At 37.7% G+C, this 18,041-nt stretch overlaps 1 protein-coding gene across 1 annotated transcript; it reads left to right on the top strand.

Annotated features, from left to right (window-relative positions):
* The first annotated feature begins 10,490 nt into the window (after window positions 1–10,490).
* LOC138900045 (uncharacterized) lies at window positions 10,491–12,931 on the top strand. Its single transcript, XM_070186749.1, has 5 exons — window positions 10,491–10,716; window positions 11,512–11,684; window positions 11,829–11,934; window positions 12,052–12,389; window positions 12,815–12,931. The coding sequence occupies exons 1-5, from the start codon at window positions 10,491–10,493 to the stop codon at window positions 12,929–12,931; spliced, it is 960 nt and encodes a 319-aa protein (XP_070042850.1).
* Window positions 12,932–18,041: the final 5,110 nt, after the last annotated feature.

Genomic DNA, 18,041 nt, shown 5'->3' with positions numbered 1-18,041 from the left:
CATCGCAATTGCGAACAAGAGTTAGCTATTACGATACCTGCTGCTGGGTAAAGGTTGTGATTGCGGGGTTAGCTCATTTTGCTCCATCTTTGAGACCTAGACTCTACATAGAGGTGATTTTGGAGAGAAATTTCTTCCCAACTTCATAGGTTATTAACTTTAACTTATTTTTTGTTTAATTTCCAATAATATTTCATGTATTTTAACTATTAAATTTAAGATTTCATAGAGTAAAAATAGGGGGATTGGGTAGAAATTTAGGATTTTCTAAATCTGAGACTTAGACCTCAAATTGATGTCGAAAAGATTTAGACCTCAAATTGATGTCGAATCAAAAAACGAATCACGTATTTGGACTCAGGGGTGAATGGGTACTGGGAATTTGGACTTAATTTTGGATTTTGACCACGTGGGCCTGAGTTGACTTTTGTTGACTTTTCCAAATATGTTAAAGATCAAACCTTTTTTTTATATTAGGGTCATTTCTAAAGCTTGTTTTGACTTATTTGAGTAATATTTAACTAGATTTAGGTGATTTGGAGGCTTGTTCTAAAGGAAAAGCCATGTTGGCTTGTTGATCTTGTTCCGGAGAGGTAAGTATCGTGGTTAAATTTGATTTGACAGAATTATAATTTGATTGATCTATTTTCTACGTGATTTATATGTGGGGACGACGTATATACAAGATGACGAGTGCATATGCGTTGTCATGGGTATAAGCATGCGGGGTATTCTAGCTTACTTTATACCTTAAGTTATGCCATATCTTTCCTTATTTCGTGCTTTACTTTATTATGTGCCTTTATCTGACACATGTTTTCTTGATACATATATGCCTTCGCTTGTTAACTACCTTCAATTGTTACCTGCTTCTACTTTTTTTTTTTATGTTTTAATTCAATGTATGCCTTCACTTGTTACATGCCTTTTCCTGTTGTTAGATAGATATTTTTACCTGCTTCATGTCCTTATTTGCCTTATTGTCTTTACCTGTTCCTGGTTTTACTCCATTATGTAATGTTGTATGGTGTGACCTTAGATTGTTCTCGTGTTACAACATGTTTAAGTCTTGTTGGTATATGTTGCGAGGCTAGCTCTTGGATATTGCATTGTTTGACCTTTCTTGTTTGTGCTCATACTTCCTTGGTGAACTTATGCATTCTAGTTCACGTTAATATCATGATGTGAGGCTTGTCGTGTTGATTTTTACTGAGCATTTTCAAATGAACTTATATATTGGGATCGGGTTGCATGCCACAATGGCATTGTTATTGATATTGGGATCGGGTTGCGCACCGCAACAGTATGGACACTTGTTGGTATTGATATTGGGATCGGGTTGTGCACCGTAACGGAAAGGATGTCTTGCAGTTATTCTTGGTTGTTATGCTCTGCTACCGTGTTTGTTATGAGGCTATGATGTGATGATATTCTAGGTCCCTCTGTTATCTATTCTCTTATTCGGTTTGTTATGTTTTACTCGTTTCTCTATATTGCTATTGCTTTATACTTATTACTCATACAAGTTTACACTGAGTATTTTGCCATAGCCTCGTCACTACCTCATCAAGGTTAGGCTTGATACTTACTAAGTACATGGTGTCGATTGTACTCATACTATATTTCTGCACTTTTATTTACAGATTCCAATGTTGGTCCTAGCAGCATTCAGAGGTTATTTTCTCGGGCCCTTTTCCCAGGAGACTTGAGGTAATGCGGCTTGGTGTTCACAGATCCTGAAGTTCCCTTCCTACCTTTGTGTACTATTTATTGTACCAGACAATATTGTATTTATCTTTCTAGGCTTGTATTTAGCACTCCTAGTGGCTTATGTACTCGTGACACTAGATCTTGGGAGTAGTTTTAGACAGTGTTTGGTAGTAGTCTTATTATGATAATATGAGATATCACTTTCTAACCTTAATATGATATTTTTAACTATTAAACTGCTTCGTTTATTGTAGCTAATATTGGCTTTCCTATCAAGCGATGTTAGGTGCCATCACCACCCCATGGTTGGGATTTTGGGTCATGACAAGTGCACAGTGTGCCCATTTCTATTATTTCAGACTGTGGCACGCAATTCACTTCACACTTTTGGAGAGCTATGTAGCATGAGATGGGAACACAGGTTGAGTTGAGTATCACATTTTACCCTCAGATGGATGGGCAGTCCGAGCAGACCATTCAGATTTTGAGGAATATGTTAAGGGTATGCATCATTGGTTTTAGATGTCAGTGGGACCAGTTACTACCTCTAGCGGAGTTTGCCTACAACAACAACTTCCAGTCAAGCATTCAGATGGCTCCATACGAGGCCTTATATGGGAGGTGATGTTGTTTTCCGGTTGGTTGGTTTGATCTTGGTGAGGTTAGATTGTTTGGCACAGATTTAGTTCGTGATGCTTTGGAGAAGGTAAAATTAATTCAGGAGCGGCTTTGAACAACACAGTCCAGGCAAAAGAGTTATGCTGATAGGAAGGTTCGTGATGTGGCTTACATGGAGGGCGAGAATATTCTTCACCGAGTTTCGCCTATGAGGAGCGTGATACAATTTGGGAAGAAAAGCAAGTTGAGGTCGAGGTTCATTGGTCCATTTGAGATCTTGGAGAGAGTTGGGGAGGGTTCTTATAGGCTTGCTTGCCTCTTAGCCTAGTAGGGGTACATCCGGTATTTTATGTTTCCATGCTTTGGAAGTACGATGAAGATAAGTCGCATGTTTTGGACTTGAACACGATGCAACTTGATGAGAATTTGACTTATGAAGAGGAGCCGGTAGCTATTCTAGATCGGTAGGTTCGAAAGTTGAGGTCTAAGGATATTTCTTCTGTGAAAGTGTATTGGAGAGGTTAGCCGGCCGAGGAGGCTACTTGGGATTCCAAGTCCGACATGAGGAGTAGATACTTGCACCTTTTTACCAAACTAGGTACATTTCTACGTCTGTTCGAGGATGAATATTTCTTTTAGAGGTGGAGAATGTAACTACCCGATAGGTTATTTTGAGTAATAGCTCCGCATTTTTGATTTAGACCTTTCATAGCGCTATTTGGTGATTTACGACTTGCATGAATTGTCCGTGTTAATTTTTGGAAAGCTTTAATGTGAATTTTTAAAGAAATTTTGATTTTGAACTTGAAAATGATTAAAGTTGACGACAGTCAATATTTTTGGTAAACGACCTTAGATCAGTGTTTTGGCAATTTCGATAGGTTTGTATGATAATTTTGGACTTGTACACATATTTGGTTGGGGTCCCGGGTGACCTGAGGCCAATTCGGCTCTTAATGTGGAAAGTTGGAAATTTGAAGTATGAACTTTAAAGTTCATTGAGTTTTGGTATTTGATTCTTGATTTTAGATGTTATTTATATGATTTGAGTTTGCTAGTGAGTTCATACAATGTTATTCTTCATGTGTGTGTTCGGAGTGGAGCCCCTGGGGATCGTGTGAGTTTTAGGTGAGTTTTGAACTGTTTGGTTAGGATATGGGATTGCTGGTGCTGCAGACCTCCTATTTACGACGTTGGACAGGGGCTGGGCAGCCTCGCATGCCAAAGCTTTGCTCGCTTTTACGAGGGGGTAGGCCTTCACAATTGCGAGATGAATGTCGCATTTGCGACTCTGGGGGGGGGGGGGAGAAGGGATAGCTTCACAAAAGCGAAGCTGAGTTCGCATTTGCTAAGATCCCAGACTTCGCATTCACGATGACATTCTCGCATTTGCGAAATCAAATGCTCATCGACTGGTTTTCATTTCCGACTAGTTTTTCGCTTTTGCAGATATCGCAATTGCGAACAAGAGTTAGCAATTGCGATACCTACAGCTGGGTAAAAGATTGGGATTTCGAGATTTAGCTCATTTTGTTCCTTCTTTGAGACCTAGACTCTATATAGAGGCGATTTTGGAGAGCAATTTCTTCCCCACTTCATAGGCTAGTAACTTTAACTTCTTTTTGTTCAATTTTCATTACATTTTCATGGATTTTCACTCTTAAATCTAAGATTTCATAGAGTAGAATAGGGGTTTTGGGAAAAAAATTAGGATTTTATAAATTGAGATTTAGACCTCAAATCGAGGTCGTATCTCAAAACAATATCATATATTTAGACCAGAGGTGAATGGGCGATCGAGATTATGTCTTAATTAAGGATTTCGACCATGTGAGCTCGGGTTGACTTTTTCAAATGTATTGAAGATCAAACGTTTTTTATGCCAGGGTAGTTTCTAAAACTTGTTTTGACTTATTTGAGTGATATTTGACTATATTTGGGTGGATTGGAGGCTTTTTCTAAAGGAAAGCCGTGTTGGATTGTTGATCTTGTTCCAGAAAGAGGTAAGTATCATGTTTAACCTTGATTTGAGGGAACTAGGATATGACTGATCTAATTTATACGTGATTTCTATTTGAAGACGTCGTATATGCAAGGTGACGAATGCATATGCGTTGTCATGGGTATAAGCATGTAGGGTATTCTAGCTTACATTATACGTTAAGTTATGCCATGTTTTTCCTTATTTCGTGCATTCATTTATTATGTGCCCTTATCTGATACATGTTTTCTTGACACATATATGCCTTCACTTGTTAACTACTTTCAATTGTTACATGCTTCTATTTTCTGTATGCTTTAATTAAATTTATGCCTTCACTTGTTACATGCCCTTTCCTGTTATTAAATAGATTTTTTTAGCTGCTTCATGTCATTATTTGCCTTATTGTCTTTACCTGTTCCTGGTTTTACTATATTATGTAATGTTGTATAGTGTGACCTTAGATTGTTCTCGTGTTACAACTTGTTTAAGTATTGTTGGTATATGTTGTGAGGCTAGCTCTTGGATATTGCACTGTTTGACCTTCCTATTTCGTGCTCGTACTTCACTGGTGATGTTATCCATTCTAGTTCCCTTTAATATTATGTCGCGAGGCTTGCTGTGTTGATTGTTACCGAGCTTTTTCAAATGAATTGGTTTACTGCGATCAGGTTGCATGCCGCAACGCTATTATTATTGATATTAGGATAAGTTTGCGCATAACAACGGTATGGACACTTATTGGTATTGATATTGGGATCGGGTTGTGCGCCGCAACGAAAAAGATGTCTTGCAATTATTCTTGGTTTTTATGCTCCGCTACCATGTTGTGTTATAAGGATGTAATGTGATGATATTTTGGGTCCCTCTGCTATCTATTCTCTTATTTCATTCATTATGTTTTACTCGTTTCTCTATATTTCTATTGCTTTCTGCTTATTACTCATATAGGTTTACAATAAGTGTCTTGTCTTAGACTTATCACTACCTCGTCGACGTTAGGCTCGATACTTACTTAGTACATGGGGTCGGTTGTACTCATACTACACTTCTTGCATAGATTCCGGTGTTGGTTTCTACGGCGTTCAGAGGTGATTGTCTCGGACCCTTTTCCCAATAGACTTGAGGTAGTGCTGCTTGGGGTTCGCAGACCCTTGAGTTCCCTTCCTACCTTTGTTAACTATTTATTATACTAGACAATATTGTATTTATCTTTGTAGTCTTGTATTTAGCACTCCTAGTGGCTCATGTTCCCATGAGAGCAGATCTTGGGAGTAGTTTTAGACAGTGTTTGGTTGCAGTCTTATTATGAAGTTATGAGATATCACTCTCTACCCTTATTATGATGTTTTTAACTATTAAACTACTTCGTTTATTGTTGCTAATTATTGTTTTCCTCGAAAGCGATGTTAGGCACCATCATGACCTGATTGGGATTTTGGATCATGACAATCATACTAGCATGGGATAATGCACAAATAATCATAACATAAAGAAAATCAAGCTAAGCATGGATAGCAACATCGATATCTTACCCTTATAAGCATATATGAACACGAAAACTGCATATATACTCATTACCTCATATATATGATATCCACATATATACAATATATATCAAACAAGTCAATTTGAGAAAAATCTCTCATTAAAGTCAATGCCTTAACTTACCTTGATTCAAGGAAGCTTCCTTTGAGGATGCTCCTTCCTCTTTCCCGATCAACTAATTAACCTCGATCTAGCTATAAGACTAATTAATAATGCCAAATAACACTATTGGAATCATAAATTTGATTAAACTCTAGGTCTAGGTCAAAGTTGACTCAAACATCAAACCCGAGACTATATGGTCAAATTCCAAAATAAAAGTTAAAACCCGATGGTTCATAATCTTATAAATCCGTACCTATGCTCATATTTTCACTCTAAGGCCATATAGACATTTAAATTAACATTAGGTAATTCTTTATTTTTTCCAAAGTTTCACATAATTTCACCTTCCATGCATGTTTATAGGGTAAATCCAAAGATAGATTCATAACAAAAGCGTAGACTAGAGTTAGAATCATTTACTCACAATGTCGTCGCTATTATTCTTGGTAAAAATCATCCACTACCGAGCTCTCAAGTCTCCAAAATAGTAGAAAATAGACCAAAATCACGATATGAGAATATTTATATTCAGTATGAAAATTGTCCGGGGAGGAGGGAGGCATACCGCACACCATACTGTACTTTTGTCATGTCAACCCCAAGTGCAGGACACTTGATAATGCACTTGGGGTGGGTGCCTCCTCAGGCACGACGCACACCAGATCAGTGCACCAACAAGGTTTTCACCTTTTGTCCAACTCTCTCCGAATGTGTCAAAACTCACCCGTGGACCCCAAGATCCCTCCAAATAATCCAACTAAGTACCAAAACATTATATGGACCTATCCAATATCTTAAAATATGAAATAAAGTGAAAATACTAAAACCAAAGTGGTAGGAATCTTACAGTAATGCAATGAAATAGTCAACCGAGATAGACAGTAATGACTCAAAAGAATAAAACTAATAACTCTCTATTGGATAAGAGCAAATTTAAATAAGGTAAGTTCTCCTATCATAGCAGCATTGTTACTAGTATATCCTATTGACTCCTCCCCGTTGTTTAGAATTGAGCATGTTTAATCTTCACTAGAGAGTTGGAGGCAAGGTCTAATTGTCATGATACTAAATTCTACCATGTCGTGATGACACCTAACCCATCCTGCCTGGTAAGCGAACTAACATATGCCACAATCCAAAATAGGAATCATCCAATAAGTAATAATATAAGAATGCGAAAATCAATACAACTATCCCAAGGACTAGTAGTACAGTCATGAGCGACTAAGATTAGGAATACAACTCTGATATGGAAAAACATTTACATCATCTGTTTGAAATTTAAATAAACAGGAACATAAGTCCTAAACTACCATGAAAAAGTGGTAGCTTGTTGTCAAGACCCAAAATCCCAACATGTCGTGATGGCGCCTAACACACTTACTAGGCAAGCCGACAATAACATAACAACTAAGCATTTGAAATAAAACATGATTTAATAAACTCAATAGCGGAAACTCTCATAAATATCTGATAAAATTAACTGAAATACTACTACAACCACCCCAACACCTAGTGTCAACGAGTACATGAGTACTACTAAGTATCAATATAAACAAAACTTTAGTACAAATTTTTGAATAATAGAACAGTACTGAAGAAAATAAAAGGAAGAGAGTCAAGGTCTGCGGACGTTATAGCAGCTACTTTGAAGTCTCCAAGCAAGTGCTAGCAATGATCTAGCAATCATCGCGTCAAGATATACCTGGATCTGCACACGAAGTGCAGAGTGTAGTATGGGTATAACCAACCCAATGTACTTAATAAGTAACAGGACAAACTTTGGGCTGAAAACAATAACGAGCTCAGAAGGATACAGTCAGAACCAATATAATGACAACACATGTAAGACAATGGCAATGACAATAAATAACTCAAAAGAACTTCTATATTCAGCTCGTTCATGGTACAGAGATTTAGACATGCTTTCAAGTTCACAATTTAAGACCAACACTAATATTAACATTTCAAGTATAGCTAGTATGAGGAATAGTACATCTCTATGTCTACATGTCAAATATGCATGCCAATGTAAGGTATCATAATGATATTCCTAGGCACTCACACTCTCAGAGTACTCAATTTGTCTATCTCAATGCCCACTCATCACACACAAAATCACTCAGCACTCTATGGGTGCCTGGCATTAATGCCCCTCACAAAAGCACGTGTAGATATCACTATGCCTGCGCTCACTACTGGTGTGTCAGACTCTGGAGGAGAGGATCCTGCCTAAGCGCTAATATAAAGCCTATAAGGCCTGCTGCGGCGTGCAACCCGATCCACAATAATAAATAAGCCAATAAGGCCTGCTGCGGCGTGCAGCCCGATCCACAATAACACTCACAATCTGACTCTTAGGCCCACCTCAATCATCAATGTCTCAACTCTTGAGGGCTCACAATCTCGTACTACTCACCCAAACAATAAAAACATTTAATGTAACCGTAAATGACAACAGAGACTGAGATATGACATAAAAATGAAGGATAATGACTGAGTACATAATTTCAGTTAAAGTAGATAACTCAAAATAGCAAATATAACCTTAGTGGGTCTCAGTCAAATAAGCATATAGCCTAAACATGATTTTGTAACATGAATCACAACTCAATTACTCTAACACTTTTAAATTACACAGATAAAATAAAACTTGATATCAACACAGCATAAACAAATCAACTGGATCATGATTACTACGGTGCACACCCACACGCCCGTTACCTAGCATGTGCGTCACCCCAACACAAACCATATAATACTTTTTGTAGGGATTTATATCCTCAGTTCCAAGTTTAGAAGTGTTACTTACCTCAAAGTGCACAACTCAATCCTCCAACAAACCCTTGCCTCGCGAATCGGCCTCCGAATGACTCGAATATAGTCACAAACAACATAATATAATCAATACGAGCTATAGGAATCAATTCCATATAATAAAGCTAAGATCTTTAACTAAAATCAAAATATCAACCCAAAACGTCAACCTCGGGCTCACACCTTGGAACCCAACAAAACTCACAAAATCTGTTCACCCATTCAATTATGAGTCCAACCATACAAAAAATATCAACTTCCAACACAAATCAACCCTCAAATCTCCAAATCTTACTCTCCAATACATAGTCCAAAATTCCCCAAATTGTACCTCAAACACACATAATCTAGGTGTAAAAATCAATGTGCATTCAATATTTATGAACAAAGTGATCAAAATTCACTTACCCCTTGAGTTATAGTCAAAACCTTATTAACAATCGCCGCTAGTTGAGCCCCCAAAGTCCAAAATGAGAAAAATCACAAAACCCTTCGTTTATTGGGAAGCAGATTTCATAGGGGATCAGTTTTTGATGTTCAAGCAGAATATCAAGAGGGTGAAGGCATCACTCTCAAAATGGAATAGGGAAACATTTGGTGATATCTTCAAGCAATTGGCTATTTTGGAGGACATTGTTAGGGTGAAGGAGATGTTGTTTGAAGAAGAGCCTACAACTGAGAATAGGATTGTGCTTTAAAAGGCTCAATCTGAATTAAAGAAATACTTGAATATTGAGGAGCAGTATTGGAAGCAAAAAGCTGGGATGACTTGGTTTGCTGAAGGAGATAGGAATACAAGTTTCTTTCACAACCATGTCAATGGCAAAAGAAAGAAATTGCAACTGAAGAGGATCAAAAGTGGCAGTGGGGTATGGATTGAAGACCAGGAGCAATTGGCTACAGCTGCAGTGGACTTCTATCAAAAACAGTTCACAAATGAAGGTGGTGCTTCTGAATTTCCCTTGCTCAATAATGTACCTTCAATAGCAGATTGCCAACAATTGAAGAAGTAAGGGCAGGAGTTTTTGAGCTTAGTGGGGAGAGTGCTAGTGGCCCTGATGGATTCACTGGCTTGTTTTATCAAACATGCTGGGATGTTATTGGTGCTGATATACACAACATGGTGCTACACTTCTATGGAGGAGCTGCATTGCCTAAATCCATCACTCACACCAATCTAGTGTTGCTGCCCAAGAAACCTAGAGTTGAGATCTTCTCTTACTTAAAACCTATTAGTTTGAGCAACTTCATTAAGAAGGTTTTATCTAGGGTGTTACATGACAGATTGGAGAGTTTTTTGCCATCTCTAATAGCTCCTAATCAATCCGGATTTGTAAAGGGTAGGAGTATATTTGAGAACATCTTATTGACTCAAGAAATTGTCACTGACATAAGGTTAAGGGGAAAACCAGCTAATGTGGTGATCAAGCTTGATATGGCTAAGGCCTATGATAGGGTCTCATGGAAGTACTTATTGCATGTGCTAAGGAAGATAGGATTTTCTGAACACTTCATCAACATGGTGTGGAACTTGATGTCAAATAACTGGTATTCAGTATTGGTGAATTGGCAGTCCTCAGGGTTCTTTATGTCGACAAGGGGTGTGAAACAAGGGGATCCCCTGTCTCCAGCATTGTTCATCCTCTCAGCTGAGGTACTTTCCAGGTCTTTGAATAAGCTTTTTGAATACAAGTCATTTGTGGGATTTGGAATGCCTAGGTGGTTTGATTCTTTAAACCACTTGGTGTATGCTGATGATACAATAATCTTTGCATCTGCTCATCCTCCCTCTTTGAGCAAGATTATGGCAGTGTTGGGGAACTATGAGAAGATATCAGGTCAGATGATCAACAAAGATAAGAGTTCATACTACATGTATTCAAAGGTCGCTAATGGATTGTTTCAGGCAGTTGGAGCTATTACAGGATTTGCAAGAGGTAAATTCCCCTTCACATATCTAGGGTGTCCTATTTTTTACACTAGAAAGAGGAAGGACTATTATGAGGATCTTATCAAGAAGGTGAAGGCTAAATTGCATTCATGGAAAGGAAAACTGCTGTCATTTGGAGGAAAGGCAACACTCATCTCTAGTGTGTTGCAAAGTATACCAGTTCACATGTTATCAGTCCTTGATCCATCAAACAACATCCTGGGGCATCTACATAAGACTTTTGCTAGGTTCTTTTGGAACACAAAGGAAGAAGGGAGAAGCAGACACTGAGCTTCATGGCAAAATCTTTGCCTTCCTAAAGAGGAAGGGGAGCTAGGTTTTAGGTCCTTAAATGATGTCTCAAGGGCACTGTTTGCTAAACTATGGTGGAGGTTTAGTACCACAAAATCTTTGTGGTCTAATTTCATGTGGAATAAGTATTGCAAGAAGGAGCCACCAACTGTGGTGCGTTTTAGGGGAGGGTCTCATGTTTGGAGACAAATGCTGAATGCTAGGGAAGAAGTAGAACATGAGATCATATGGGAATTGAAGAGTGGAACAACTAATATTTGGCATGAAAATTAGACTGGATTGGGTGTAATTTATCATGTATTACCTGAAGACTTTCCAATCAATGAAGGTCTTTAGGAGGTGGCAGAACTGCGGCAAGGGGAAACATAGGATGATCAGCTGCTAGATCAAACTTTCAATGAGGAAATTGCAGAACATATAAGGCTAAATGTGAACTATGAAGGCAGTGAGGGATATTAGGATAAGCCATACTGGATGCCAACTCCTTCAGGCAAGTTCAGTGTTAGCAGTGCTTGGCATATATTAAGGCATAGGGCAGATCCTAATCAAGAATTCAAGTTAATGTGGATTAAAGGTCTGCCATTCAAGATATCCTTCTTCTTATGGAGAATGTGGAGGCAGAAAATAGCCACCGATGACATGTGGAGGAGGCAAGGGCAAATGGTGATGTCTAGGTGTTGGTGTTATCAGTAGCCCCAAGAGGAATCCATTGAGCATATATTTGTCATAAGTCCTACTGCCTCTAAGGTATGGAACTTATTCATGGGGGCTGCTGGAATTTCTGTGCAATTGATTCAATTGAAGCAGATTATAAGGCATTGGAGGTATGCTCAGTGTTGTCCGAAATTAAAGCCACTATTTCAAGCAGTATCAGCTATTATCACTTGGGAGCTTTGGAAGAGAAGAAATGCAGGTAAACATGGTGGTTCAATGTCCACAAATAGGGTGATTCATGAGATAAATATGACATTGCATCAACTGGCAAGGGTGAGGTATGATTGAATCCCTAATATTCCATTGTTATGGCCAGACATGATTCAATACTTTGAAGGATATAAACCTATATTGATCACTACAAGAGTAACATGGAAGCTTCCTTGTCATGGTTGGTACAAATGTAATACTGATGGAGCTTCAAAAGGCAATCTTAGACCTAGCTCCCTAGGCTTTTATGTGAGGGATGATGAAGTTGATGTGGCGTATGCTAGGGCAGTAGACCTGGGAGTGACAACTAATGTGGTGGCTGAAGCTAAGGCTATTCTTCAAGGGTTGGAATATTGTGTGGAGCATGATTTTCACCCCCTCATACTGAAGACTGATTCATTGGTGATGAAGAAGGCGATAGAAGGGGAATGGGATCCTCTTTGGGTAATTGCAGAGGATGTGAAGAAAATTATATAGATGAAGGACAACTTCAATGTGATCTTTTAACATGTGTTCAGAGTAGGCAACTCAGTGGCGGATTTTATAGCTAACATTGCGTTCTCTTTTGCAGGTACATCTGAGTTTCATTCATTCTCTGAACTGCCTAGTGCAGGAAGGAGGTTGATCAATCTAGATAAATCTCAATCACCTAACCTTAGGATTAGGATAGCAAAGAGAAAAACCCCAGACTGATGGCTTCACAAGATTGGACTCTGCACAAACTGATATGTCCAAATGCTAAGGAGAATGCTGAACCCATCATATGGTATTTTTGGAGATTGTTGAATCATTTCTCAGTGGTATTAGCATGCTTTCAAGCTCAATCTGAGGATGGTTTAGCAATGTTTTGAATGATGACTACATTAAAGGTTCTAGTAGGGAAGGATCTGAGCTTACAAGATCACAAAAAGGCACATTCTCAAAGGCTGGCCTTTGCCTTGCAAAGTCTTCTTAAAGCCAGATCATTCCTGGCTTTTGCCTTGTAAAGCCAGCTCATGCCTGGCTTTTGCCTTGTAAAGCCTGGCTAAAGCCAGCTCATGCCTGGCTTTTGCCTTGTAAAGCCTGCCTAAAGCTAGCTCACGCCTGGCCTTTGTCCTGCAAAGCCTGTCTAAAGCCAGCTCAAGCCTGGCTTTTGCCTTACAAAGCCTGCCTAAAGCCAGCGCATGCCTGGCCTTTGCCTTGTAAAGCCTGCCTAAAGCCAGCTCAAGCCTGGCTTTTGCCTTGAAAAGCCTGCCTAAAGCCAGGCTCCTCTTCTACACATTAATCTTGATGAGTGAGCACATGATTAATACTTGAACAAAATTAGTTCACTGCATATGGAGATCATATAGTAGCGACACTTGTAGGACGATGCGGACTTCAACTCTACGGTGGAGATGTTTGGAATTCATTTTAGCCTATGGGTAATATACCCTGGCGCCTGGTGAGAGCTTGATAGGTGTTGCTTGATATTTGCCAATGACAATTGGATTCACATACACTAATAGAAGAAGGAAGCATTCAACTTATCATGTTGTAATAGTTAGTTCATTAGATTATAGCTTTTCAAAAAAAAAAAAAGGTATTGCATGCGAGTTTTAGGAACGTAAGATTGTTGGAATCTATCCCCTTACAAATTTTTTGGATGGTTGTTACCCATTGTATTGTATCGCATTGTTACTTTAAAAAAAAAAAAAAAAAACTTTCTGCCTAGGCATCTCGCATCTGCGGTCTCAGCAGCCGCACCTGTGCTTCCGCTTTTGCGGAGAAATCTTAGCTTTTGCATAGTTGATAGTAGGCAATAATCTCATATTTTAGTCGATTATTGCACTCTAATTTACTACACTTTAATTGAGTTGGAGCTTTAATCGCTAGTGTTTTGCATTAATTATGTGTTTTATGCCTTGTAAGAGTGATTCCGATCTATGTAGATATTATGGAATGAATTGAAGCTAGTCGGGAGCTTTAAAGCCTGAGTAAAAGCCCAAGAATTAAGTCGGGATCGTGTTCCAGGATCAACAGATGATAGTAGAACGAAGCGAAGAATCGAGCAGGCATATTGCGCAGTGTCCAGTAAAATGCACATAACTTTTCGCTCGAAACTCTGTTTTGGCTCCAAAATATATCGTTGGAAAACTATTTAAAAGACAACTTTCATAATTTATGTTTTCCCAAATTCCCAACATAAAGCCACCCAAGTGCACGGCTGCGCACTTTGGAGTGCATTGGGCGTGCACATGAGGCGGAACAGGGTGAAAAGTACGCGAGCACACTTCCAGGTGCGCGGCCGCGCACGTCCAACTCCGGAAAAGTGTCCTATTTCGCGTAGGAGAAGGTGTATTTATTTGGGCCCGACCCTACTTGGTATATATACATGTAAAAATGGTATTTTGAGGACTTTTGACATAATTTAGACCTAAGGAAGCTAAGGAGAAGAGGGAGAAGCAAGAGCACAAGGATTTCACAATTCATCCTCACTCAAGACAAGGGTTTGGATGTTTTATGTTTTACTTTGACTTAAACTTAATTGTGATGAATTTATCCATATCCATGGAGTAATTCTTCCTTAGGGATTGATGGATTCGGTGTTTTGAGAATTGTTTGTGGATATTAATGCTAGTTTTATGTATTGAAGCATTTTGGGTATTTTTATTGTTGCATATATATTTACTTGTTTATGTAATCAAAATCGGCATAATTTGTGATGTTTTGTATTATCTTATTGGTTGAATTCATTGATTCTTGTTAGTAATCAAAAGAGGCTAGTTGAATTAATGTTTAGACCTAGTTAGGAGGATAATCAAAAGAGTTCTCCTAAGGATCAATCCACTACGAATTCTTGCATATCTTCACCAAGCTTAACTTAGTTCATATTGTATGGTTGAGACTTAATCGAGAGAGGAGTTTCTACTGAATGTTTGAACATAATAGAGTGAATTCGAGAGACTCACTTGAACCATAGAAGTGAAGTAACTAGAGTTAATTCCCAAATAAGTATCTTACACCTATCCAATCAACCTCTATTTTCTCCCTTTGATATCTTCTTGGTTACTCTTGTTGTAATTGTCATTAGCCAATAGTTCGACTTCTAGTAAATTTTAGTTTTAAATCACACAGCTCTAAATTGTTAATCATCTTGGATAGAAATTAAAACTAAAAGCTACGAAAACACTGTTTAAATCCAATCCCTGTGGATACGATGTTTCCTATACTATATTCAACCAGCGAGCATAATTTTGTGTTGTGTTTTTAGCTCGTCAAATTTTGGCGCCGTTGCCGGAGAATGGCAATTAATAGTGTTTGAAATAGTTTGTAATGCTAATTCAGGAATTAGGTTTTAGTTTTTTTTTCTTTTTCCTTTTCTATTTTATTTTCTTTATTAGTTAACTTCTTTTCAAGATTTGTTTTGTAGTTCCTAATAAGTTGGAGAAGATACTATAGATATTGAACACCAAATGCTGTGAAGATGGAGTGCAACCTGCCTAAGAAAATGGTTGAAGAGTTAGCAGCTGAATATTATCAGCAGTCTGCTATGTGTTTTAAATGCGGTGGAAATTATCTATGGGTTGACAGTCAAGCAGGAGGTGTATTCCTCTTATGGTTCATATTTTGAATAGTCTCACTCTGTTTCTAATCCGTACAGGTATGAGGATTCATATGGGTACAATCTTGACTCTAGTTGGGATGAATACCATTATTATAACTGGAATGGAAGCGAAGTGAGAAAACTACCTCAAGGGAAAAATGGTAGTTTGGAAGAGCTTGTATATAAGTTCATAAATAAGCCAATAGAGAGATTTACACAAGATGATGAAGCCATGAATAACCTAACAATGCAAGAAAGTCAAATAATAAGTACACCTTCAGAAAGCTCATTGTGTTGCGATGTTGAATATATGGAGGAGATACCCTGTGAGAATGATCCTACCCAAGAGGATGAGCATCCACAGAGAGAGCTTTTCATGTTCAAGATGACTCTGATTCAACTGAGATGATTGAAAATAAGGTTGTGGTTGAGTGTGAAACAACGAAAGAAGAGTTCAAATTCCCATCCACCTTTCCACATTTGCAACATTTGGTAGAAGAGAATGAGAAACAAATAGTCTTGGACAAACCAGAGGAATATTCACTTGACCTTTCTTCTTTGTTTTCTTATTCTAACCTTGATCGTGTTGATTTTATTTTTGGGAATTTATAGGATTATGTATAGAGTGATCCTGTGAAAGAATGCAGAAACAAGTTAAGGATTATCATGAACGAGCAATTCACCGCTCAAGATGAGGACAAGAAAGAAAGAAAAGAGCGGGTCTTGCAGCTATCCTTTGAAGAATTGGGCTTAATGAGCTCCATAAAGATTCCCAAGAAGTGAAAATGAGGAATGAATTCAGAATTAGGGGTGGAGTTCATAAGTTCTCGGAAAAGATGAAAATTTAGGGAAGTTTTCTTTACCTTATGCTTTTTAATTATGTGTCATGGGGATATGCCACAACTTAAAGTGTGGGGTAGGGGATATGTTGTATGTATGTTTGTATATATGTATATATATATATGTATGTATGTATGTATGTATGTCTGTATGTATGTATGTATATATGTATGTAAGTAAGTAAGTATGTATGTATGTATGTATGTATGTATGTATGTATGTATGTATGTATGTATGTATGTATGTATGTATGTATGTATGTATGTATGTATGTATGTATATATGTATGTATGTATGTATGTATGTATGTATGTATGTATGTATGTATGTATATATGTATGTATGTATGTATGTATGTATGTACGTATGTATGTATGTATGTATGTATGTATGTATGTATGTATGTATATTAGTTTTAGTTTTCTTTTGTTAGTTTGAGTAGTAGAGATAGAGAAAATAATTGGAAAAAAAAACATAAAATTTTAAAATTTTGGACTTTTCCCGATGATGGATATCATTCGACGGGTTTCTTGAGGGATTAAAGTCGAAAGAAAAATACAAAAAGATTTTCTTTTGTAGTTAGTGTAATAATTCCCCCTTGATTTTTCTTTGTGCCGTGGTTCTTTTTTAAAGGTTTTGTTTGAACCAGGTGTAGTTAGTTTTTATTTTTAGAAGTAGGAAAACCTTATGCTATGATTTGAAATGGAAGCAATATTTCTTGACTTGATCATGCCTTGAGAATAGTGAGTACTTTGATTGTGACGCTTAGGCTCAGTTTTTGACTCTTGTATGAGTGCCTTAAATCGTATGATCTCAACTTTGCTTAACTGCTTTGACTAGGGTGTCTTGATGATCCAATCTTAAGTGAGTTATGCACCATGTGCGTGTGAGGTTTGGTGTATTCTGTGCATTGTATTTGATGTATAGAACTTGCCCCGTGTGTTTGCAAAGCGAAATAGTAGTTTTATTCAGTCTTGGAAGTGATATAGGCGTTTCTTTGTTGAGCCAACTATATAGTTACCCACCAACGTTTTATGTATCGTAGTTAATCCTGTTGAGCCTGTAATCCTATTTTTTGGCAACCACATTACAAGCCTTACCCATTTGTTTGAATTGACCATTTATTTGAACCATATACCTCTCTTGAGCACTTGAAATTGTATGAACTTTGTAAAAGTTGAAGCGTGGGGTGGTTGGTTTGGCTTTTGTGTGGAAGTACTGAAATAAGAAAGAAGGTACACTGAATTGAAAAAGTAAGAGCCACTTGAATTGAAAAATAAGAATTAAATTTTATGTAATTGTATGATTGTGAAAAATGATCTTTGATAAGTGGTAACTCTTGATGTAATTGTGCTTAAAGAAGTTGGGAGTTAATATATATTGATGTGAAGGTAAAGTATTGGTTTGACATAAGTGTGGGGTTTTGAATGAAATTGTATGTATTAAAGTGCTTAGGGAGGTGTAGTCACTCTTATATCCAAATATATCCTACCCGTCCCGCAGCCTACATTACAACCAATTAAAGTCCTACTTGATCCTTGATTGAATGAGCTAAATTAGTAGAGTAGTACATTACGGGCAAGTTTATGGTTCATCTTTTGTGGCATATGAATGTCGTTTCTAAGAGTGAGTGAATTCATTCTATCATGAGTTCCTGATTGTTCTAAATGTTTATGGTGTGTGGAACTACT

This window comes from Nicotiana tomentosiformis, chromosome 10, assembly GCF_000390325.3.
Source record: "Nicotiana tomentosiformis chromosome 10, ASM39032v3, whole genome shotgun sequence".
Classification (NCBI taxonomy): domain Eukaryota; kingdom Viridiplantae; phylum Streptophyta; class Magnoliopsida; order Solanales; family Solanaceae; genus Nicotiana; species Nicotiana tomentosiformis.
Note: the sequence above shows the minus strand (reverse complement) of the source record. Positions and strands in the feature narration are given on the sequence as shown.

Excerpts from the sequence above, each read along its gene's own strand:
- LOC138900045 (XM_070186749.1), top strand. The coding sequence starts at position 10,491 with ATGCCTAGGTGGTTTGATTCTTTAAACCACTTGGTGTATGCTGATGAT. Across the intron at positions 11,685-11,828 it reads GGAGGAGGCAAGGGCAAATG|ATTATAAGGCATTGGAGGTA; the intron begins GTGATGTCTAGG and ends CAATTGAAGCAG. Across the intron at positions 12,390-12,814 it reads GGGAATGGGATCCTCTTTGG|GTTCTAGTAGGGAAGGATCT; the intron begins GTAATTGCAGAG and ends ACTACATTAAAG.